This window comes from Bombus huntii, chromosome 9 (assembly GCF_024542735.1).
Source record: "Bombus huntii isolate Logan2020A chromosome 9, iyBomHunt1.1, whole genome shotgun sequence".
Lineage (NCBI taxonomy): Eukaryota > Metazoa > Arthropoda > Insecta > Hymenoptera > Apidae > Bombus > Bombus huntii.
In genome coordinates, this window is record NC_066246.1 from 3,908,843 (window position 1) to 3,935,638 (window position 26,796).

A 26,796-nucleotide genomic window follows, 5' to 3' on the forward strand; every position below is an offset into this window, starting at 1 on the left:
ATAAAGCCTGAAAGTTTCAATATAAACATACCGAAAAATACTGACGTGAAAATATAAATTTCCGAGAAGGAGGAAAGCTTGGAAACGTTCGGATTAAACTTAATACTACGAACCTATCGTAACTTTACAAACAAACAGAGGCGAGAAATATCGTAGAATTCGTGACAAGATAGCCACTAGACGTGTCACGTCGTTTAAAACTTCGAAAGTAGCTATCGAGGCAACCCAACAATTTACCTCACGATGCTTTAATATATCTTGTTCAACGGGATGATGCCGAAGAGAAGCGAACCACCTTCTTATTTAGCGATAATTACGAGTTCCTAAGCCTTGGTTCGCTGTCTTCGTGATCTTAAGACCCCTTACCTCCCTTCCATCCGCTTTTGCCCCATTGAACGAGGAGCCTCGATGGCAGGGAGAGAGATTGCACGTTGAATGGAAAATTGATTAACCTTACCAACACTAATGGACAATACGTTTTATCAGCATTTACCGATAACTTCTACTTCTTCGCCGAGTTACTTACACAGCAATTTCTATCGCGCGCGTATCCGCGGTTACAATTTGGTAACGCGTAACTTTCATACTCGAAACTAAATTTATACCATCAATAGAAATTATTCAACATAATCGGTCATTCTTTTCGTCGACGAGAGCTCTGTTAACTGGAACAACTAAATGATTCACAAAGAGCATCGATTCCCTAGTCGACGAATGTCCGCCAAACAGACAAACCTCCATCGTGTCGTTTCAGTGATTCATTTTACGAGAAACGTGCATTATATATAGTTTTTCTCCAACTATTTTTCGCATAAGCCGCATAAAACGTGCTTTAACGAATATCGTCACCGAGTAGTGGCGAAGTGTAATGAAAGTGTCGTTTTTCAAGGGGTAGCTAACACGTGTACGCTGCTACTGTTGGATACATTGCGTCGATTTAAGTACCTAATTGTGAGCAACGTTGTAACGCCACCGCTATGCTTTTACGCGTTTCAATAAAAGACGAAAAGTCAAAAGAAAAAAAACAACAATGGACGGTGAATTAAGAAAAAAAATAGAATCCATCGCTCGGAACAAAGAAATTCCTGATGAAAAAATGTGTAATTTTTTATGCGTACTAACCCACCAAACTTTGGTATTTTTCTAACGATGGATTTGTTAGATATTTTCACATTTAATAAATTGGCCAAATATAGTTAAATTAAAATGAACGATAAGAGAAATTCGTTGTTTCACGACGAATATCGAAGGATAAGGTCTGCGTGCAGCAATTAGGAGCGTACATACATTTGCCGTATTATATAACGCGGCACGTGTGCTAGAAACGGCGCCTAAGAACCAAAAATGAATGTTCTCGATGAAACTACCATCGTTATCGAGGCAGTCGCGAAAACTTGGCCAACACAAACTTTTGTAAACTACAAATTGGAATTTATCGAATTATCTTCCGCCGATGCAACTGAGATCTGCTAGACGTTTTTATCAATGCAAAAGTAACGGATCGTACGAATTGTCGAATTTTTCCCGCATTTCCAAGACGTCCGTTTAAATGACTCGCGAGCACCGTTCAGCTGTCGCAGCTAAATTCCAAGGAAGCCTGCGGTGCGAATCTAATCGAAATATAATACTAATTTACTTGATATAAACCGACATTATTTTAGCCGGCGTAATTATTTACACGAGCATTCGTAGTTGCTACACGTTTCCTTTATAATTACACGAATTCCATTAGCGCCGGCTGCTATAGATCTAACGCGCGTTACGCGAATCACTTTTCTTCGCCGCGATCCTTGAAATTACAATAGATTTCTGCGCGACCGGCCGAATTAAAACGTGAATTACGCTCGCCATTTTTTCAAACCAATTGTTTCGTAAATTTCGTGCGAACGAGCAACTAAAGCTCGTACGAGAAATACCAGTAGCGTTGACTTTATACGAAAGAACGTTTTGGTTACCTTGGCACATGATGGTGATGATGTGAAGTATACTGATGGTCAGATACGGTCTTCTTCTCTGATTGTCCGCCATTTTATCGCCGTTGCACGTCTTGCACCTCGAAGCTTATCTGCGAACAAAGATTACGCGAATATATGTACTCAACGTCGCGATATATCACGGACTCTGGAGCATTTACTATTCTAAGAATTCTAAGGCTATGGAGGATGAAGGAAAGCTGAACAAACGATCGATCGATACGCGCCGTTATGAAAAGGATCGGAGGTAATTAATAAATAAGCCCAGATCTATCATCGAGGGTGCGATATCAAGGTACGCAGCAAGCATGACAGGAATATGTAAATACGCATCCATCTAGTCTAGGATGCACATCCAAATGCATATGCACCGTATCGTTGATTCGTCGATACGTCGGAAATCCACGAGGCCGTGAAATCATTAACGCATGGCTAAGTCAGTGTAATAGAGGGATGCTGTAATTAACGAACACCTAATGTTAATCAGGTTTATTGGGCTGTAATATATGTACACCCACTCGACAAGATAGAGACTGTATTCGCGTGCAGCGAACGTCTACGGGATACGGTACAGAAATCAGTCTCTGATATGGCTCGATGAACGAGATGAAAAGGGGGGAAAAAAGGAAGAGTTACAAGAGAGCAGATCCGTAGACTTTTCTCCAGGGGAGAGGAAAGAATTGAAAGAAACGCGATTCCGAGTGTGATTCGAACTGCAGCATCGTGGAAAGAACGAACGTAGAGAACGATGGCGAGATTTTTTATAGTTTTATTTAATAACGAATCACGAAACGGTTAATGGGTTAAACAAGTTGTGTTGGTACGAGCACGCGGTTAATCTACAAATAAATTTAGATTTAAATTCGATTAATTAACAAAAATATGATATCAACGAGTTTCTTAATTCAATTCCGCGATGCAGTTTTTTTGCTGACGCGAATACACGACTTACGCTGATACGAAACGCTCTCTCGTGACCCGAGAGACCGATATTTCCAGCTAATGATTAAAGTAACACGAACATCGGCTGAATTTATTTTATCGTTCATTCTAAGGTCTCGCGTATTTATATATTTTATTTATATATTGCGTTAATTATTTGCTTGTTATATACGATTTCTCATTGTGTTATCCCGATCCGAAAAACAATTGGATAAGTGCACGAAGAAAAGAGACAGAGAGAGAAACAGAGAGAGAAACAGAGAGAGAGAGAGAGAGAGAGAGAGAGAGAAGGAAGGAGGCAGAGACAGAAGGAAAAGGAGAAATAAAGTATTAAAATGACACGTATTGCGTTTAAAATTCTGGCGATTTTACCGGTAGACAGCAGCTTTAATCGCGCTGCAGGGAAAGTTGGAAAAGTGCAGCTTCAGCGTATTCGCGACAAAAACGTTTTACTCGTCCGTAATCTGTAGGCGTGAAATCGATTCACGGATCTCGTAGTTCGCCGGCGAAAAATATTTTACCAAGAAGCATATCGCGATAATAAAAGAACTCTCATCTCTGAAGAACGTTTCTCCTTTTTTCTTTGGTCGCATCTTTCTCTCTTGTTTCGGCGTATCGTTCTTCGTATCAACGTTTATATATAATTCTCGATTAATGTTTTCCACGGCGTATAATCATGATACGATTCTATTTGCGCGAAACGACATCACGGACGAATAATCTCGATCGTTTAACGTTTCCAGAAGTCTCGCTGCGATCCGCGCGCGAAGATTAAACTTGATTTACAAATTTCATATTTCACGAAGTAACATTGTCACGGTGATTTTTTCTAGTCGGTGCGCTGAAAGCATGCAGGCGCGGGCCACTCGAACGTTAAGAGCCGTAACCGTGTAACTTGATTCGTTGCGTTATTACAAGTTTTACGAGTTAATTAACGGAGATTTTTAGAGTAATATCACACAGGCACTTTAGTAAAGCGGCTCTTGTTACTACATCACGCTTTTACACATCCACGGCGTTGAAATTACCGGGGGGTAACTCCCAGCTATCGCGCTCGACCCATAATTAGTAAACTCGGTTAACGACATGACGCCCGTTCACTGACGCTATCGTGGCCCGTTGCATTTTTCCTTTCTTTCCTTTTCCTCCTGTTTCGCAAACTCCTTTCCAACCAGCGACAGTCCCTCGTAAGTGTGAAACAGGAAGTTACTCGTAGCCGCCGGCATTATCCGTTAGCCTTTCGTTCGTTACGAATTCCCGGTTAATAAACGTCCGTGAAACTTTCTTGTCGCAAGCTAACGAGTTTAAACAGTCTCCTACAAACCCGATGCTCGTCGTCTCGATCTATCAGGATATCGTAACACCTGCCGATCGAGAATTTATAACGCGAAATCCGCCGTACTAATTCATCGCCTAAAGCCTTCGATACGTAATCGAAACGGACGAAATTCGTCAGCATCGTCAAATTTCGCGATCTAAAATATTCCACCGCGTCTTGTTCGCGTTACCGATTATCAATTTTAGCTGTTACAAACAACCCTGCGCACCAAGATAAGTATCAGGAATATTCATACTCGTAGAATACTCTCGAAAACTAAATCGCGTAAAGAACACATACACTAGGCATGTACCGGACAGATCGGAGCCCGGAGCAATCAGAAAATTGTCCAATCCTATTTTTCCCACACCCTAACGAGTGTTATATCGTTTTTACGAGAATGTTTACCGATAATACGCCAAAACAGCCGTACTTTTTAACGGCACCGATTGTTTAATCCAATTGGACAAACGGCCGTTAGGTCGAACTCGCAGCGAGCGCCGATACGTCGGCTCGCATCGGTCTGCAACGAGCTTCTGCCGCTGCTGCTGCCCGTCCAGATTTACGAGGCGATTTACAAATTGGCGGTTATTGTGCCCCGCGCGGAAATCAAACTGTCCTGTAAATCAAAACGTCTGCCAGCGTTCATTAAACGTCAGGCAAATCCCGGAAATCGGTCGTCGCAACTCGACCCACCGTGGCCTGTCCACCGCCTCCACCTACGTCATTGCACCCTCTCTTTCTCGACCCACTGCGTTTCCGTTTCCGCCGGTAGTCTCCGCGCGCCGATACACGCACCACGCCAGACCATAACCAGGCCAGAGCCAGACATTAGCGTGCGTCCTGAATTCACCGTGCATTCGTTCGCAAAAAGTCGTAAACCATTTTTCCTCTCTCCCTTCCCTCTCTGCCTCTCCTCTCTTCCGTCCTGTGTACACGGCGGACAACGAAATAACTGAACATACGCGCGGAGACCGAAAGGGCGTCGTCGAAAATAATCGTTTAATCTGCCCGCCTGCGACGAAATCCCGATTTAGTCTGTTTCCGACGTCGTCGGTTTATTTTTACAGCGGACGCTGGCCCGTTAAAGAGATTGCTTCTCGTTGGTCGCTTGTCCATGAATTTGAATTAACAGGGAAACTGGGTGAAACAGATTTCGTAAATCTCGCGGTTACCTTCAACGGAAATGACTGAAAATTGATCGTGACTGTGAGTCAGAATCGAGATGCTTATGGGAGTCGCGTCGAGATTGACGATACGGAAGTTAATTTATTCGAAAGCGTAAGATGTAGGGTATAATAGGATAGAATGCTGGTTCAAGACGGATCTCGTAGTTTAATGGTAGGTTCGTGCGGTGTTCGTAACAAACCTAACTGAAAAATGTTCACGTAATTGCTATCGTACGATGGAAATCACGTTCGTGTCAACCAAGAATGCTCGACACCATTGCAATGTGATCTGTTCCTCTTTTTTTTGTCTTTTATTGGTTACATTACTTTCATCATTCGCTACCGTAGCGAAACACAAATACCAGGGTAGCTTCGCAACAATCCGTCGTCGTATAATACGCACCGATCCCCGATAACATCGAGTTTCGTTTATCTGTTGTCTTTTTCCCCCAGGTGTCGGTTAAAATCGTCGATTTTTGTGGACAGAGAAAAGAACGAAGAAGTAAAAAATGAACTTGGTTGAACGATTTTACCATCGACTTGGAAATGATTTATAAAACGCAATTGAAACACAACCGTCACGCGAACTCGTGACAAGCTTTCTTCGGTAAACATTGAAATTGGAACGGTTGTAAAAAGTAACGTTGATAGAAATTATACGAACTCGGGAAATCCCATCACCAAGAAAAATTACAGAGATTCGTTTCGAGTACTTTTTGAAATGTTTCTTCCTCACAATTCAGTCAACTGTCTTCGCAAGTGCCATCTTTCACGGTACGGTCTTCGTTAAAAACGTTATTTTTTATCGAATTTTTTATCGAGTATTTTATATCGAATCGCGTTCTCGATCTCGCTGTCGTTACAGAGACTATTTCACCGAGGACATATTTTTTATCCGATGCATATACATGGCGATCGCGACGAACCCAACACCGAGGGAAAAGTCGACAGAAACAGAAAACTATAGGGAGAAGAATAGATAGAAATGACGATTATTCGAATCGCCTGACATTTCGTCGGCCAACTTTGTGCTCCTCTGTCCAGCAATTTTCCTATTTGGGTCAGGCAAGATGACACGGCCCGCGACTCTACCCTTCCGTATCTCTCTGCTATTCCGGTACAATCGTCAACGAGAGAGCAGAGAGCAAAGAACGATATCGAGCGAATTGGAAGTACCAAACGCGAGCAAGAGTCTGCTCTTTCTTTTGAACGTCGGTTAGAGATTGCTCGAAATACAGACGCGGGCAAGCAATGGGGAAAGAGGGATGAAATCCGTGGACGAAATTCGAGCTGCAACGATTTCCACGTTGAACGTATTAGTCTCGTTAATTCGCATGAAAAAGCTCTCCTAACGAGAGGATTTAAAACAGCCGAGATTTTTTTCTCCTCTTTACCTTTTCAGTTCTATCGTCCTATCTACGTTAAGTCATCACTATTTACATAAATTGCTTGGAACGTGATCGAATTCTCATAAATTGCGAAACAACGTAAATAATACCACGTGAAGTGAAAATCGCAGGAGAAAAGAACGACACGTACGTTTTTGATGGTTTTCCGTCTTTATCGTCGTCCTATGATAAAGCGAGACAATGTTAACACGACATAGGTAAAAATGAAATAACCTGTCAGGTTCAAAGATAGAAGCCATGTAATTATTAAGGCAAGTAAATAATATTTTAATAGTATATATTGTAATAGCTTCGCGATAAAAGAAAATAAGAAACGTGACTTGTCACGTTCTTCCCCTACGTAATCTTCGAATACGAAATTCCTAAAAATTTCAAATACAACGGACACAATGATCGGAGTAAATATAATACAACGAACGTAACGAATGACGATAAATTTCTCATTACAGAGGAGGGAAATAATTAATCGGCGACAGTTGCGTTCTCTATGCAACAGCAGGGCCGTGAATTTGCCGCAAAACTCGCGGCAAATCGCGGGGCAAGCACGACGGTGGCGCGATTGCGACAAAACGCTCGTAATTACATTCCGGAAGTGAGCAGGTCGAAAAGCGACGTGGCGTGCGTTCACGGTATCGTTTTGTGTCTTGGATAATTGCCGACACGCGATCCTGCCACGTATACCAGTCGGGCGAACACAGAACATCGTAGTCTGCACCTGCTAATGCGCCGTTTCACGTGCGTGCGCGACGTTCTACGCTGCATTCCGTAAAAATAAAATCGCCATTAGACCACGGCTACCTCTGCCCGTTCGCAGTTAACATGTTTCTTTTTTCCCTCGCTGGCTCTCCCTCACGAGCCCTCGATAAATCATGGTGAATAGAAAAGGAAGAACCGGGCTGAAGCCAATTCTTCTCGAAGTGGTATGTATCTTTCGATCGTAGAGAGCACGCGTTTAAAATGAGAGTTTACGAAGAGTACACGATGATAGAAGTTATCGAAGAAGGAGTTAACGCGATCGACAACTACGATAGTAGTCGAGACAATCGCGAAGCAGCGTATTTATCTAATATTAAAAGTTCTTAACTACCGGCACTATGGAAGCAACAAAAACTGCCATGCCGAGCAATGCCGAAGAAGGTGGGGAAGAAGAAGTGGAAGGGGGGATAAGAAAAGCGCGAGAAAGAGAAAAAAAAAAGAAGATGACGAGACTCTTTGGCGAGTGCTTCTTTGGAATTCAACGAGCAACCGAAGAATGGGCTTATTCAGATCAACGTTTCTTAACGAGGAAAGTTATGCTTACCGGCAGTCTTCGCGTACTCTTCAACAATTTCATAGAGTAAATCAAAGAAGACTCCTTACGTAAATTCATTTTTTCTTTTTCTTTTTTTCTTTCTTTTTTTTTTTAAATCATAGTAGATACGTTTATTCGTACCTGACTGGAGCGTTTCTCTTTCCTCGGTTTCGCCTGCAATCGCGTATGACCTCGAGAAAGAAGGAATAAATATCTAAGCCAAGTTTTGTCATTGTCTTCGCACCCCATGCCTATTTCCATTGATCCTCTCTATCTGAAATTCGTATAAGAATCCATACAAAATCTCTCTATTTCCCTGGTAGGCGTGAAACGTTTTGCCGATGATTGCACGGCGACGCTATCTCATTCACGAGCACGAGGGGGTATTTCCCCGCTGGGAATATAATCATTCTTTGTAACGCAAAAATGTGCATCGGCAAGCTCGAGCGTTCTTTAACGGTTAAGCTTGCACACTGTCGCGGAACGAGGGGAATACCGCGGCAACATTTTTCCGATCGGCAACGTATATCTTTGTAACTGTAAGAGCACTTCGGCTCGAGCACACTCGAGAAACCGTTTGAAGTCATCGAAAGAGAGAGAGCCAGATGGATAGAGGGGATGTAGCGAGACGAGTCGCTGATGTTTGCGTCGGACGGACTCAAAGAGAACACTCGCCGTCAAGAAGAGAGGGAAAAAAAAGAAGAGAGTTTGGTAGGTATCCGACGAAACACGAACAAATGCCGCGAATCCATTAGACGTCTCGATTAAAACTGCACGGATCGGATTCGGCTACCGTTTCTTCCGCTTCTTCCACTTCTCCTACTTCGCAGGGACGTGATCGTACTTCGAAACACCGGGTTTATCGTGAATTTTTTCGACGAAAATAGATTCGAGTAGACTCGACTGAGTTACATTCCGCAAGCTAGAGCGGATCTCTTTTTGATCGGTTCGTGAACGATAACGCGCAACTCAAATACAGGCTTTCATAAATCAAGGAAATTTAGAGGCAGGCCCCGATGTAATACCGAGGCCAATTGGAAATTTTGATTTATAGTGCTTATCAAGAAAGCCCCTGTAATAAGTCTCTTAAAAAGCGCACCTACAAATCGTCCATAACTCTTTTCCCGCGACAAAGCTCCAAATCCCCGATACGTTAACCCGGGTGTAGCTTCGAACGGGAGATAATACGTACTTTTTCACGGCAGTCCCTGGATTTCCGGGGACATATCGTCGAGGATCCTCGAGCCACCTTTGATTCCACGGTAAGTCTTCGAGATTCGATATTACCTGTACCACGACTGCTGTCTATGAAACATTTATCTCACAGCACTGAATCGGTCGCGTTCCTCGTAAAAAATCGACGAGAGATAAAACCGTGCGATGTTAAAAATTCACTGCGAATCACGGGTCACCAAGGATTATCGATCGATACCGCCGCGGTTTAGCCGGCCTAGCCTTCGGATTAACAGTCGCTACGGATCTTCTTCTTGCTGAACTTCTATGTTCGATGGAACAATCGTTGCACTGATCCCTTTGTACATGTCCCTTTTATTTTCTCAATTTCGAGCTGTTAGCTCGCGCGATGCGTTTATATTTCGTATCGTTGCGATGAAATTGATCGACGAACGCAGCTCGGCTGGCTTCTATGCTTTGTCCCTCGCGATATTTTGTCCGATGCAGGAGACCAACGTGAAAAATTGTTGCACGCTGTTTCGTTTTTAATTAATAATGTTACCGTTGTCTTTTTTTTTCGCTCTCCTCCGTCGTTGGTTCGTTGCGTACTGGCTATGTTTGATTAATCGATAACGATAACGGTCCTGCGGCACAGCGAGTGATCAGCGTAAACCGCGTGCAACGGACTTCGATAAATGTAGCTGGTTATTTATTGGTAAAATCATGCGTGTGGTACACGTAACACCGCGATAGTAGGAGGAATGCGATCATTCGCACCACGCCAAGCCTCTGATCACCGGTGCACGATCGATCCGGAAATATTATAGTTCCGTTACGGCTGGTCGGTGAGCAAACGATCGTTGATGATCCTCATAAATCTTGAGAACGATTTACAGACCACCGGATTTCCTGTATAAATCCACGTACCAGAACAACGGAGACTATTTTTATTCAAACTTATTCTTATATTTGCCTGGCCATCCAACACCAGGCAAACGTATATCGCGATTTTTATTACAGCCAGAGATGTATTAAAAAGTACTCTAGCGAACGACGAAATCGTTCCCGATTGATGTTACAACGACTCTATTATCAAGCTGATTCTTCGAAAAAGGAACGAAATACTAAACGAGAAATTTCTGGCGGTGACAATAGTTTACACCGAGGGCGTTCTCAGATGATCGTCTACTACACGTTCCCGTTCCAATTACAAGAACGCCACTTCGGCACGTTCGCTCACCCTTTGCCTGTCGATGACTCCCTTCACACCGTCCGTGAATACGGTATTTTACTTCCGATAACGAACTCCGTGATCCTGTCGATACTTACTATTTTAAACAAAACCATGTAACGATCTCTTCCTCGCGTAACAGCAACGTTCTAACACAACAGTAAACTCAACGACGAATCACAGGCTCGTCTCATCCAGAACGAGAATAATCCCTCCGAACCAGTCGATAAAGGGGATAAAAAAGGCATAAGAAACAGGCATGAAAACAAAACGATCGTGTACGTGTGTATGGTCGTGCACGATCAGAGGCAGCGTGCGAACGAGACAAATCTTGCGTGACGTTCCGTCAACGTCGAGGATCGTATCGCGCACCGGCTCGAACTCGACTAACGACGACTCGGATCCCTTGGTTCGAATTTATTCCGAGGGCGCACCGATGGTCCCCCGTCGGGTCGGAACCGCGCGAAGAACCGCGAGCGACCAACGAAACTCGAGAGTCGAAGAGCTCGCGTGTAATAACCGGCCAGCACCCCGTTCGTTCGTAACTTCCTTCGTCCTTAACGACGTGGACGACGGTTAACACGACGACACGCCGCGGTTGACTAGCTCGTGGTACAACATCCCGAAGCCCCTTTAGCCACGACGAGGCTACTGCTGCTGAATGCTGGCTGGTGCTGATGGTGGTGCCGGTGCTACTGCTCTACCCGCCTCGTATATACTACACGGCGAACACGGACACGCGCGCCGGCATTGCGCGAGCGCAATACCTCGCGCGATTCCGGCAGTAGGGGTTGTTTGATGCCTGCCTCCTTCGGAAACGTTCTTTTTTCCCTCGCACCGCCACCTTCGCCGAATTTTTCAGATTTCCGAATTTCTCACTGAATGAAACGGACGACATTTTCCAATGTTTCGGAACGATTCTGTTTTTGCTCTTTGAGACGGAGCAAGCGGATGAATTACGAATCAGTTTCGCGATTATGAATACGAAATGAGTAATTTTTTCGTGCTGGAATTTTAATGTAGATCTATAGGGTCTTTGGTTAGTATTTATTTTTCTATATAAATCAGAGTCATTATTCTGTAGATTCGTAAACAAAATTTTATTGCGTTCGAATCGTTTAAAATACACTTCTTTAAAACACGATCCATAAAGTGCACAAGCTGTTATGTGACTTTATTTGCCTGGGTCAACCGCAAGCCTATCACTCGCCCGTAACCTTTTCCATTTATTACAAACTCGCTCGCTTTTCGTTCCATTTAGTCTGCAAAACTGTAAGATCCTACAATTCCAAATGGAACGCGAGAGAAAATACAAAACGACGCAATACGATTGTCAAGAGTTGCGAGTACATCGTGAGTTATTGTAATTATAACAATATATTTATTGAAATATATGTATTTCACCTCGTTATTTCTGCACCTCGGCCGGCCAAAGTTTGTCTCGTTAGATTGACACAGGCAACCGTTCAAAAATGATTGTGTGTCATTTGCGTGAGAGAATTACAAACTCGCTAACTAGAATTGCGATTGACGAATGGTACACGATTATTGATTGCTATTAATGTTTAGCAGCATGGCTATTGACAGATGAATGGTAAATAAAGTAACTTTCGTAACTGTTGATTTTCATATGGATCATTTGTTTCAACTATACAAAAGCGAGGGAGGGAGAGAGAGAGAGAGAGAGAAAACCAATATTTATATTAAATAAATTATTCATACCGACAGTTCGATTGGCTCGGTAAGCATTCCAAACCTGACCAACGAACTTTCAAAACTTCCCACCACCGATAAAATCAGCCGGAGGCAGAAGTTTTAACAGAATTATAGGAAATGTTTTAAAGAATGACCAAGGTAGGATTCAATGATCCTGACGTGTTCGGAAAGCAACATCCTCGAAGCATAATCTACGATGATAGCGGCATAACAATGTCGGGCACACGCTCAACCGGTTTGCGCCCCCGCATCGGCTATACGCTCCACGCCGATCGAGCACAACCAACTCGTAAGGAATTCCTTGATACCTACCCCACAGAAGAAATCGCTTCGCCAGCAGTCCTACGCGAACCAACAAAATTTCAAGGCGTCTTCCACACGCGTATATTTCACGATAAACACGAGCATCCTTCCGCGACGTGGCACTGAACAAGGGATGAACAAGCTGCATTGATATTTCTGTCCTGTAAGAGATTATCAGAATTATTCTACGAAGTTCTATTGACTTTTATAATTAAAAAAGATTATTATATGACAAGTAGGTATGATAAGTTCAAGTATTTTAATATAAAGTGGATAAAAGCTTCGACTCGTTATTTTAGCGATCGATGAATTTGAAAATTTATAGAATCTGTGGGGAAAATCTAGCCATGTAAATATTTGAACACTAAATAACCAAATTTTACGAAAAGATAATTTTGGTAATACGCACGTCGTTCACTGACAAGATATTAGGCTCTAGGATTGTGCTCGTATAAGAAACAAACAATGTGACGTATCACCATTTTCCCTACGACCTCAAATTTAAAAAAGCTGTATATTTAAAAAATTCACAGGCCAAACTCACCTTCTCTCTGTTAATTTCACAACGATCGATCGATCGATGATAAGTACTTTTTCACTTTATTTTCTCACCTCGTTGGAGCGGAGAGTTGCGATACCGGTAGAAAAAATATTGCTTCTAGATACCGGATTCTCCTTGTTTATTTTCGCATCGGATAGTATGGTATCTGGTACGGTATAGGGGATTTTCTCTATGCGAAGTTTCATAGTGATCGATGCCCTTTGTCAGCTTTGAAAATTCTCCAGGTCTTGCGTTAAAAATCCCAAAGTTCGAGCGATAAGAAATATATATCGGTACCGGCCTTTCGCTCATGACAGTCTATTTACCGAGAATTCTCCGGTTCTCGTTGTTCACGCAACTTCCACGCAAGGAAGGAACGGAACAACAGACGGGAATATCGTGTCCGTGAAAACGAGTGTTATTTCACGAACGTCGCGGTCGCGATATCGTTGAAAATTCGCCTCGTCGCCATCTTCAACGCAACACGAATAACGGGCAATCCCAGCGTGTAGAAGCATGGATACGTATCCTTTATTTTCCTCGGACAATAACGTTCTCCGGCGCGAGGTGAGCCGCGTTACTTTCCTTTGAATTTCGTCGTTTCATTGCGAGACTCGTCATCCGAACACTGGGTCCCACGGGGTCATAAACACGCATAGCTTTGGTCGTTAAACATCTCCGACTTGATGAAGTTTCGACGAATGTTCTCGCTGTTAAGAGATACTGTCATACTGTCGATGTCTTTCGTTATCTAACAATCGAATCAGTACGCGACACCCAGAGACTCTCGAGATGCAACATGCAAGACAGATAAATCAGAAGAGACGAACATGGGAGAGAATAAAATCTGGATGAAAGATATGTGATTTCTGCGTCTCGATGTATCGGGAAAATATAAAAATTTCAACCGAGAGAATTTATAAAAGCAACGCCGCCTAAAAAGGAGCGGCGAGGTGGGAAAAGTTGCGCGAAGAAATTCTAGAGGATTCCCAAGTTTAATTGGAAGAAGAGGATCTAAGTTGTTCCGGCCAGCGCGAAAATGTATTACGCCGTTTTAACTGACGTTGCAAGTACTTAAAGTAGCATTACCTATTCATCCGGAATAATGCGCTAACTACGAAGAGAAACCTTCGAAATGATCGATCTTTCCTACCTCCGTAAGCCTCTACCTTAGAAAATTCAAACGTTCGATTAACGCCTTAATCGATGATCCATGTAAAATATCAACCGTGTTTCTCGATAAATTCCTCGTAAATGGCGCAACAGTGCAACCATTGCAATCGGGCAATGATTGAAAGTTCGGTGTAGTTCTGTTGTTCGATAAGTAGTAAAACCTAAAGTTCGACCCTGACAAACTCTTAAACCACTCGTAATTATTTCCTCCCAAAGCAAATTGCCTGTCACAGAGCCGTTCGGTTCAAACCTCAACGCGCACAATCGCATCAGGTATGCTGCAAGCACTTGGAGACACTTCTCTGGAAATACCGCGTACACACCTGGCTCTGTGTCTGCGTCTGCGTTCGCAGTGGGTAATGCCAATTTGTGACACGTAATCCTTGCTGCCGTGCGTAAGCGCGGAGAGACAGAAAAGCAGTCGCCGTTCGTACGTGCCTACCAGGAGCCACCACATCCTCCGTATCTGCATCCCTGCATCAGACGATGCTTTCAATTCCGACCAGGAGGACGAGAACCATACGAGAAACTAGGTAACGAACGCAGCGTCGGGTCTTCCTACCGAATTTCGATTAAATCTTGAAAGTGAATCCTCTGTTGAAGGATAATTTAGGTGAAACCTAAGAGTACATTGTCGATACAACTCCGATTGATGTAACTCGATGAAAAGAGATTGATCGGGGCCAGAATAGAAAAGGTAGATGGGAAATGGTGAGGGGAGAAAGTTCGACGAAATTTGGAACGCAAATGTATTGTATCTTTCGCGATGCATCGATCAGATGTCAAAGTTCGGTATCCATTACGCGGTTATTTGGTGCTTTAATTTACATGCAAATATATCATCGTGGTTGCTATATATACTGGAATATGTGTGTCAATGGTCATGCGTGTATGCGTGTACGTTCCTCCCACATTTACATATCCCTGGCTTTGCTGTTCTGATTAATTCCATCGAAATTAGGATCCACACATTTTTTCTATGGTAATTATCTTGGGAATCTTGTGTATCATTTTCTTTTAAAAGAATGATCGTTTACTTTCAAAGTCATTGTTGCTACTCAGATTTCCTCTTTGTGTCCCCTTTTATGTTCTCTCTGAGGATCAATCATAATAGTAAATTGATGCGACGTTGGAGTTTACGTTCAAACGTTTGAACGAGCAGATTGACGGAGACCTGAGAAGATACGAATCGGAAATCTTAGTTAAGCCTACATAAAATACGTCTCAGCTTCCCTCCTTGTACAGGATAGAATTCAGCATGCGCCCTTAAAAGCCACTGTACTAACTATGTGTCTGCATTCCCATTACAGGTGCCTTCTCCATGGTTGCTCACGATGCGCATGTTCTAATACGAGATGCGAATGAACATCAAATTACGTAAGTGATCTAGTAGAATTTGATGAGCTTGTAATCGATACACGTGACTTTCGAAAGATTCGTTCGACCGGATAATCTGTCAGTGTGTTATTCTTTCTCAAAATTACGCTATCAAGTTAACAGACGAAATCGAGTTATTTGGGTCAAGCTAAGCGAGTTTTCTTGTAATTCGGCAAATTTGATCGCCAACAATTACACACTGAGCGCTCAAAAACAGATTATTTGACCCGTTGTGAGTGACACGGCTGTGATTGATGCGCTTTTGATAAACAGTTTAGTCCAAGTGTTGTTAATCAGATACGAGAAACTACTTGAAAACTCGTAAAAGAATTGACTCGGCGAGGTAAACCGTGAACGTTTCGTTCTTTCTCTGCTATAATTCTATGGTAGCAAATTAATACGTGCAACTATTTGAAGACTCGCGCAAGAATTCCGTGGAGATTTCGATGGGATTACAAATATCTCCAACGCGCAAGTTGGCAATTTAAAATCTCGCCCTCTCTTTCTCTCTCGCTCTACATTTTCATCTACACACGTTCCCGCGATTTAAATCAATTTAACGCTTCCAATGGCCGAGAACCGCTCATTATCGATCGTCGCTCTTTTCGTAGATACGCTCGACTTTACACATTCCGCACCGCGGGATCCTTGCTGTAGCTGAACGAATTTTCATTAGACGAGCAAAAAGCACAAAAGCCATTTCGAGCTTCTTCATCTATAGGTTTTCATTATTTCAATGCATTACACCGGTACGTGGCGCCGGACCATTCGCAGTTCCAATTTCCTTTTTATTTCCATAGAATTCACCGTGGTGGCGATAGCGGCGATCAAGGGGATCTCAAGAATACCATCCGCTTAAATGTAACTATAACAGACTATTTCGCAGAAATAAAATTCTTTCTAATATTGAATAACGATAACGTGCGGAGTCGCAAATAATGATTTAATAAAAATTGATCGGAGATTGGCCGTGCGTATTCCGAGTACTCATTTATATCGATAAATCTTTACTCGAGGGCTAACGTCACCCTTAAACGAATACTTGGCAATAAGCTGCCCGCTATCGGACAAAAAAATTGTGCGAAGTTATTTCGCAACCGTTCATCGAGGTTGGCTCCTCGGGAGACAAGGACGTAGAAAATTTCGACCATCTTTCGGCCATTGTGCCGCTGCGTAGACCATCTCCGGCTAGGTCAATAATTACGCTGTCAAGTAATTAGCTGATATGATCTAAGAAGATAGGTCGTTCCGACGAGACAAAAGAATGTCAAGCGGTCTATTATACGTTGCCACTCCTGTTTAATCCATTATTTTTATATCACCTCGTAAACTGCAGCCTCGATTGTTGCAGTTTTATAGCAAGTACAATCAACGAGTATCATCGACGGAGTTACGTGAGAACTTTCTTGTTAAAGGAGCTCTTAAATTTAAATAAGAATCGCTGTCTAATTGAAAGGACACCCACTGCTTTCTATGTACATTGCGACACAGAAGCGACGATGTTATAAATATTTTTTAGACATTCGCTTTGCATTTTACGCTAATAACACACCCAGAGAGACTCGCTAATAGAATTGAGAAATTTATAAAAGATGGGGTCAGTTTAGCTTCCTAAGGAACTCATTTCGTAATTAAGACGCTGAATGGGGTACGCGAATCAACGGTGTTTCATCTTGGATTTAAAAGAAAACTCACCCTTTTCATTTACGAGACGGATGTGACAGCGTTGATCGTGGTGCACCGATATAGTCGCTTAAAGATAATAAAGCGAATTAAGATTCAAAGCGTACATTCGCGTACTCGAGACACGACTATACATTGTAGTTTCCCCACAGAACGCGAGCCACCCTGAAACCTGACGCCCTTACTAAAATCCTACGCTGATTACGGACAAAATCCCAAGGCAAATTTTCACCAAATCGGCCAGACAGTAACAGCTAATAACGTATACAGAAAGGAAACATTTTCGTTTCACGTAAATTAAAACGAAAGACGTAAATCATCTTGGGAATCCTGGGAAACAGAGAGAAAATTCAAGAGCCGAGTAGCAGCAAACACTTTGAGAGTTGGGTAGTCGTATCATAGACGTAGACGGAAGAAACTTGAGGAACCCCGCGTATGCATTTCGATACGTTCAATCCGGAATGCAGTTATTTCTGTCTTGGAAAGTCACGATCTTAATGGCTGTATACGCGCTCGAACGCAGATATAACGAATTTCGCGGAACGACGCGATTCGCGGGAATGCCGCCTAATAGGAAGAATCAATAACAGGGTGGATGTTAACGATGGGAAGGAGTGGCGTTCGTTAATTATTTACAAGTTTATCGATGCATCGAGTGCAGCGTCGCGTAAAGTAAAATTGACGCGAGCCACGGTTAAAAATTGGCAAGCGACTGCTGCGAACCAATTTCTTCGTTCCGCAACGATAATTTACAGATACGGGGGGAGGGGGGCGAGTTGGATAAATATAATAATTGAATCTAGCTGCCAGGCATCGTTTCGTCAAGAGTTTTCATTCCTTGGTGGCATTTCATTTGGAAGGATCCATTATTTATTTGTATAACCTAAAGAAAAAATGATAGAAACGGCGAATGCTAATGCTTTTTCATTGTTGAACGGATTATTCGTCATAGAGACGGACTTTGTCGCGTCGCGTGGATACGAAAGTGAAACTAATAAGACTATGGCGCGAGAACACAGCTGATATAAGCCGAAGAAGGATAGCGAAAAGTAAAAAGAGGGAGGTAGAATGAGAAGGGCAAAAAGGAGGAAAAAAATTCACACAGGATGAAAAATGCCGAACTGTGCAGGTTGTGACGTAAAGCTGAGACAGTCTTCAAAACTAAAAGGCTGTGGTGGTTGCTGACGCTGTTGTAAGTAACAGATAGGTCTGGGTAATTGCTTCACTTAACGAGAAACACGTTCGACCCTTGCGTTCGTTCCCGCTCTAACAGAATCCAATATTAACCGTCGTGCTGTTTGATATAGTTCGGTATATTCCGTACTGCGTGCATTTTGCAAGCTCTTTCGCCGTGCTCGTTTGTCTGGCGCCTCCCGGCTTCCGTGAATGTTCAAGGGTCTTCGTTACGATGTTCAAGGAATTTCTCCTGTGGAACGTGCCCTTTCCCTCTTTCGAATCTCCCGATGCACGATTTTTCCTCATCTTCTCTTCCGTGTTTAATTATGTACGTAATGCACAGGCATGAACGGACGAGAGAAATTATTTTTCACGGTAACATTTTACGCGTGAGAATGCATAAAAGAGAAAGCAGAAATAGACGGTCCAATTGATAAAAGTTATTTCAAAGCATTCACGCTTCAACTTTTCGAATTATTTTAATGTTACCGCTTTAAACAAGAATTGCAGAGCAGACTTTGGAATAATTGTACGTGGAACAGAACACAAATACCAGTATGTTATTGCAAAAGAAGAAGGAAATAATGGAGATAATTTTATTTATTCGTGCACTGTATCGAAATACATTTACTTTCGCCAACCACATAGATATCCAACAAATTCCGCAAACTCCACCATTGAAGATTTTAACAAAGCTGCGACAAACAATGACGGGGATTCGTGCAACATCCTGGACTAATAAATTTTGATACATTCAAAATACGAATGCGTAGACTGATCGAATTTGATTGATTCCGAATTTTGATGTAAATTTCCACGGCCAAAGTACTACGTATCTATACACACATATCTATCCACAAATTTCATTTTACTTTGATGGAAGCACGATATTATTCATATTATAGAAAACAGATTTACCAATGCTTTGATACCTACACGATTTATATTTTAACCGTGAATATTTTTCATCAGGCGTATGCTTTACTTTCAAGTATCTATCGACTAGCTTCAATTTTTATCTGCGGACGAAAATATATTTTCTATTACGAATTTTGAAACTAGCAAAATAGTGTCGCACACTATTAAAATCCATCGGTATTGTTCCCGGCCTTCCCTTTGACACCGTGTTCAATGTTTTATTTGAAATATTTTTTCATATAGCAAGCAATTTTCGAGTAAATCGAAGTCACGAAGTTAGACATTTCACCGTGATTAAAATTGGCTATTTCAAGTGCTAAATATATAAGGATTTCCTGTTTCTTCGTTAATATTTTAACACATTTGAATATCATTTTTCAAGAGAATGATTCAACTGCGACTCGTAGTTCCTTTGACAAGTTTGGTCCGCGTAATAAGTAGAATATGATACAAAAGAAGAAAATAACAGATCTCCACCAATCGAAAGATGTAAAATCGCGCTATGACATATCATTTTTATAGACTCTCTATGTAAGCGTTATTAAAAATCGATACGAAATAATTTTTATAGATTTCAATAACTCCCTACAGATGACAGATCTTTTTATTAAAATCGAAAATCATGTTTCGACAAGAATGTACACTCGCGATTTCACAGTGTTCGTTGTACCTGGTCGCGACTCTTTTAAATTAGAGTTTGCGAATTATACGGCTGGCCACGGTGACTGCAATGCGACTGCGATATTTTAAAATTACACTTGCGATTTAATTTAAATTCATTCGGACGTTCGATGGATTAGATCCGTTCGCTTTTTTCATTATTAGACATAATTTTCATTTTTACACGTTTCGAATAAAGAAACACGGGAATGTCGAAGCACATCGTCTCTTAATAAAGGACATTAAAACGAAGTTTATGCTAAAATAGCCATTCTTTCATACAACTTCGAAAATTAATATTCTTCTATTCTGTTTTATAATCTTCATTTTATTAATGGAATAAAATTATATGAAAAGGAGAAAATACGTACCGACATTCTATTCATCGAAAACGTTTCATTCGTTCGTTAAAGCTTTAGCATAATATATGTTTAAAATTAATTGGATTGAAATTATTCCACATACAATACAGAAAATTGAAAGCGCGTATTAATTGGAAAATGTATCATTTCAGATTTTCTTCGTCGTCATTTTCGTCATAGCGATGGATCTAGTTTAAGTTTGAATTTAAATTAATTCTAGTCGTAAGTTCGTGTCTAGGTTAGGGTTTCAGATCTGTCAACGAGTCGCGAGTGATTTACCTGTTCCGCGGAAACAATTATCGCCATCCTTGTGAGGATCATAATTGTCGCTTCAGAATACGCAATCACCCGTAGGGCAGCCATTACATACCCATTGTAAGTAGGGAAGGTGATAGGAGCTCCGTGGTCTATCTTTCCTTACGTGGTTGATAACTTCCTCCCGAAGCTATCAATTATTTAAATAGAATCGAGTCAAAACTCGTTCGTCTCGTAGGCAACAATGTAGTGGAACGAGATACGCGTGCAATGGAGCGTAGGGAGGATGAAATTGGAAGTATAGGGCGGGTCACATTCGTAACTACCTTCGCCTACTGTGACAAAGGCAAATTGGTGTTGCTTTTTATGGTGTCTAAGTTTCAAAAAGTGGTAGCTAGCTAAAAACGCTAGGATTCTGAATTTTAAACACTTTACGATCTTGTTAGTTAATCCATCTCTCATTCGATATCGTGATAATCGCGTCATATCGTTGTGTTCTATCGATAATCGTCACTTGAAATTTTCTATTTGTTAAACGTTTCTGAAGATTAAAGACAAACGAGGCTTCGTATTTCGATTCAGAATCGCGCAGCTTCCCGAGATAGGTCCCGTAATACAAAACACCGGACAAATAAAATTATTTCGGACAGCTTTAGTTCTGGTTTTTTAATATCGACTATGTTTATACCGAAGATTATAATGGTTCTTTTGATCTAAACAACTTTGTCCTTTTTATACAAACGGATCAAAATTGACTAGATATTACCCTTGGTACCTACATATGACGTATTCTCGTCGTAGATCTGCAGACCTTTTTCCGGAAAGCTCGTCGATTCTATACCGGAGCTCTAACTGCATGTTTAATAAGCGGCCAAGGAACTTCGCAAACATGTTACCAGTCAATACAATTATATTCTTCCGGGAAGGATAGGGATACAGCTCTGGGGAGCCTGGTGGTGAACAGCACTGATCTAGAAGTAACTCACCGAAAGAGAGGAAGTCTCGTAAACATATGTCCCTCATGGGGTATTTAATTCAGGAACACAGACAGAGCTCGAATTGCCGAGTTGGCCCACCTTGCCGTCGACAAAGGAGGACGTGGGAAAATATAGAGGAGTAGGTGAAGGAAGGCTGCCTCCTAAAGGAGCGGCCACGATCTTCCGTAGCACCGTTGCTTTTTCCTCGGACGCAGTAAATACTGAAAGTGGAGGCTACCTCAGGGACTTTGCTGCTACTCCGCCGAGTTTACAGACCCTTCCACCTACTCCTTGCCTTTTTTCTCCCCTTTTCCCCGGTTCAACCGATAAGGAGTCAAGAAAAGATTTTACACTTGGGCGGAAGGTAAAAAGGGACGGCAGTTGGTACGACGGTCTTGTTGAACCAAAGGAATCCTTTTGTTAGCACGGCTTCCATCACCTTCCGTTGCAACTTCGATCCGATAAAGCTATCGTTGAAATATATAAACCGCCGCTACGATCCTTCCGTTTATAAGTCACCGAACTTGCTAATTTCGAGCATCGTGTTTCTTAAAATAGCCTCCTAACAAGATTTTTCAAGGCGTGATACGTTGTTCAGAACAATTGCAAAATGGTCGCTATGAATCGTTCGACTCGTGTTTAAGTAGCAGATGATCCGAGTAAAAGGAAACAGAGAAGTTCCGCAAACTGATAGGCTGACATTTTTGTTGCATGTTGATACTAGGATAAAAAAAAAGAAAGCTCAGTCGTGAAGAGTAGACTTGGAACGGTATATACATTTAGTTCTCTCTCTTAATACGTACGTTTAATAAATTTCAACCTCATTCTGTAATTACAGCGTTCATTTATCCCCGTCTGGAGATTTATGAAGAGAAAAAAAAAGATACATGGTGAGTAATATATATCAAGAATGCTTTCCTCCGCTCGAATGTATATCACTTCCGTATAATATACAAAAATTAACATAAATTCGATGCTTTCTAATCCGATAACCCTATTACAACTTTAATCCAGCGATTCTCATTAAACGCTAATCAACTGCCTGTTATCCTTTTACACACAGTGGCCGGGTCACTGTGGCCGCGTAGAACGCCAGATCGGCTCATCTGGAATTCAGATTTGTGTATCCTTACGTGTTGTTATCGCACGATCGAGCACGTGGACGTGCGCGCGCGGAAACGTAACCTCGAACGTCGGAACCTGGAGCTAGTATAAAGGCTTGGGTGCGTATGCTACGCTCGTTTGAGCGAAGGGAACACAGTCCGCCAAAGAGGGGAATGATGAGGGCGGAAACGCGGGAACAGGGGAAACAGTGCCCTTAATACCGAGCAGGAGTTCAAAGGTGGACCCCGCAACAACGCATCTAATTACTTGCTTCCTCCGTGGTCCGTGGCACAGCGAATTTACATCTTGTTTGTTCAAGCACCTGTAGCAACCTATACCACCATCAGCCCATCCGCCCCATTCAGCCCATCCAATCCCCGTTGGGCCTCCCCCCCAATGTAGATTGGATACTGCCTATAAACAAGCAATTGCCTTTGACTCTGAATGCTCTAGCTGCAGAAAGTCTAACCGCCACAGAGTAGCAATATCTTGTGCAGGTTCGTGTCGTGCCCGCCGGGTACCCTGCATACACTTTTCAGACTATCCAAATTCGTGGCCCGATCTACACGGAAACCTCGCTTAACCGTGCCTTTGCCACGCTATCGGAAAACGACATCTTGCGTCTCTAAGTTCGTGTAATTGCTTCCGTCGTGAACTGTTTAAGATGCACGGACGAAAAATTGATCCATACCAGTAATTGACAATCGCGTCGTGGAACGTGAAAGCCGCGGTGTATCGGTGCAGAAAATCAAGGAAACGATGGTTTTTATTAATATCCAGAATGCTGATAAAATGTAGGAAGTCAGTGATCGCTGAAACCGTCCATAGAGCACAGCGCGTAGAAACGAATATTTCCAAAGTATCGTATATCATAAAAAAGAGAGTTAATGATTTGAACGAGTGTACGATGATCGATAAAGAATCATACGTTATATTACGTAATTAAAGAAATATGTGATGAGATGCATATATCGAAATTGAGAGAGGTATCTTAGATTCCATGTGATTCGAGTACGTTTCGAAGAAAGATAACTAGACGCGGTACGAATATGACTTTTTGATAATGTAGGCCGCGAATGAACAAAATCCTCGACGACAGCGGCTTATTTTCCTCGTCCGACCAACTCTTTAGTTTTGCCTCTCAAGAAACGGTGAAAGCTAAAACAGATGCAACATCAATGAAGCTCTATGCTCGAGCGAAGCCCCGTATTTTCTTTATTTCGCTATATTTCTCTCTCCTTCGTTCTCTTTCTCTTTCTTTCCTTTAACGACACGACACCAAGAAAGAAATTATATATATATATATTGTCAGGTGAATGTAACGTACGTATGTGTACCTTCCTCCCTGCCATCCATCACACTACGTGCATTTCCATAAGTAATTTCCTGCTGATCTATTTCAGCTTACTGCTCATCTTTATTCACTTACCAGCTGTCAATTATTCCATCGTACATTTTATAATTATTTTTCTAAACGAATTTTTCAAGATTAAATACGCTATGACGACAAGGTACACAACCTTTTAGGAGAGACGGCCATATTTTAGAAACGAATGTGTTATACGCAACATTTACAGTCAAAGATTTTCTACCTATGTTAGATGTCCTGCATTATAGCACATCGAAGAATCATACTTGTAAACCATTATCCACTGTCCCATTTGCATCAGGCTTGTATCTAGCCTTAAAATCTAGCAAAAATGTTCAATTTTTAATTTACAAATCCTTTACAACCAAGGTCGTACTCTCGTTCCGACAGCAGGATCAATTACGAAGTTCAATGGAAGGAGGCGTCTCTCGGATTAATATTCCTAAAGAGCAACTCTTTGCAGATCAGAAGGGCAGACTGACAGCGCTCGGAGACAGAGTGTAATCAGCGTGAAATGTTTCTTTCACGACGATCTTGCTCATACATTTGATGCAGTCCATGTACTTTTGTCCGCTGAGCAAACAGTGGCGTAGAAAATGGCAAAATTACGAAACGTTGTCGTCGTTATACCGGCTAACAATCATCGGGCGAACATCGCGATACTATTTCGTGACGCGCTCTCTTATTTTTCTCTCATTTAAGATTCAATAACCCAGTACACGCAAACGTGCCATGTGAAATATCTCGATACTAATCTCATTCGCCGAGTAAATCTGCGTTTTCGAACCGAGCCGAGTAAGCGGATCTAATATCCAGCCGGGGAAATAACCGGCATTAACTTTCGAGTTTTCTATGAATTCCGAGCTACTGGTCGACGTCGTAACAATTTGTAAGCCGAATAAATTCATGTAGTAGCGGCATGATTGGCGAGTTTCTACGATGGCGATCGATAGGAACGCGCGTACGCGATTTATAGGCTGTTCGTCGAATAGAAACGCACTCCGTGTACGGCTTCGATAATGTTGCGAACGTTTGTCTAAGCTGCGACACTCTCTGTATTACCAGTCCATTTGATTTTCGTCGTAACGTCGCCGATTCTACGATCACGAAACACGTCGAATCAAGAGAATATAAATAATAAATCCACGATGAATAATTACCATCGGAGGACAAAGATCTACAAAACGTTGGTATTTCATGGTGTTACGACTCTCGCGTTTTCCAGCACGTTACGCCCATGGTTGACTACTCTTTGTCACATTTTTATACCTTGAAATGTAGATACATACGTGTACAGGTATTAAACACCGTGGAAATACGCGGTCATTTTCATTAGACCGAATGAGAGAGCCTGCCTAACTATTTACAAGAAAAAGTTTATCCTTTCATCTGCTCTTTAGTTTTGATCCTCTTTCTCAGCTTTGAAACAAGTATGAAAAGAAAAGAAACGTTCGATAAGCATTTTCTCTATGACGATGTATGTTCTCCGTGTGACGTATGTTAATTTTTAACATATCCCGAATTACGCCTGAAAGTAGAGAAATATGCAAATTCGAATCCGGGCTGGCTATTACGGTCGAAAATTAGATCGCGTTACACCGCATGTGCGAACGATGAGTCCATGACGGAGCGTTACAGTGAAATCATTAACCTGAATTGACTGCGTGAACGTGCAGTCAATTCAACCATAATCTAGCGTCCCGTAAACACAGGACTTTCAATCATATTAATGCAGACGCGATGCACCTAAATCATTACAATAAATAGAATAATAAATGCTAGTGGTTGGTTGAATTTCGGGCGAAATGTCGCTTCCGCGCGACAACTAGATATTCGTAGAACGTAAAAGTGCCACTTTAGGAAACTTTATTCTTCATATTTATCTATTTCTGTTTCTGTCTTCATCTTCAACAGTTTTCTCGACAATCCTATAACCGTACACGTAGATTACTCGGCTAATTCGTCCTCGCGATATTCCATCGTCCTTCCTTAATTAACATCAATAACTAATTCGTTGTCTATTTCCGTGGTTGACCCACTTACTCAACTTTTGTTCAATCGAATCGAGTCGAATCGCAGCGACGATTTTAACAAACTGAGACACGCGGACAGATACGGCGCGACGAAATAAACGAAACGAGATAAAGAGAAATGGAGAGAGAAATACGTGGGAGGATGGAACGCAGAATGCACAGTCACGCCGTTGAAAGTTATGCAATATGCATTACCTAAACCATCCTGAGAGACGCGTTAACGAATTGTCACGTCATTTCGTATAATGTTCCGACGCGTAATCATGGGTATTACTTCCAAGCGATTCGACAAGAATAAGATCGTTCGATGACATTGAAAAATTAAATAACCGCGATCGACTCGTCGAGCAGTCTCGTCGCGATAAAACGTAGCGTGTATCGAACGATAAACTTGGTTTAACCGATCGATGATACGCGCTGGTTCTCGGTAGGATTCAAGTAGATCGTCCCTATTATGCACAGGCACCACAATTGCACGTTTACAACGCGTTTGGAGATTAATCCTTATCATTCGTACATTATCGGGGATTAATCGAACGATTAGACAACGAACGATCTAAAATAGATAATGAATAAACGATTGTTTACGAATAATCGCGTTTGAGATTTAAATAGATCGTGCCCGTCACAAACACAAACAGCG

General features: G+C 42.0%; 1 protein-coding gene across 4 annotated transcripts in view; it reads right to left on the bottom strand.

Moving 5' to 3' along the window:
• Window positions 1-26,796, bottom strand: part of LOC126869684 (lachesin-like) — a 283,334-nt gene that overhangs the window by 240,391 nt on the left and 16,147 nt on the right. For 2 of the 4 annotated variants that reach the window (XM_050626532.1, XM_050626529.1), the window contains exons 4-5: window positions 12,535-12,686; window positions 1,956-2,065 (exon numbers count right to left, since the gene is read on the bottom strand). In XM_050626532.1, the coding sequence (XP_050482489.1) occupies window positions 1,956-2,028 (73 nt within the window). In that variant the 5' untranslated portion in view covers window positions 2,029-2,065; window positions 12,535-12,686. Of the gene's footprint in view, window positions 1-1,955; window positions 2,067-9,294; window positions 11,192-12,534; window positions 12,687-26,796 lie in introns of those variants that run through there. The other 2 variants (XM_050626530.1, XM_050626531.1) reach the window with 2 other exon arrangements.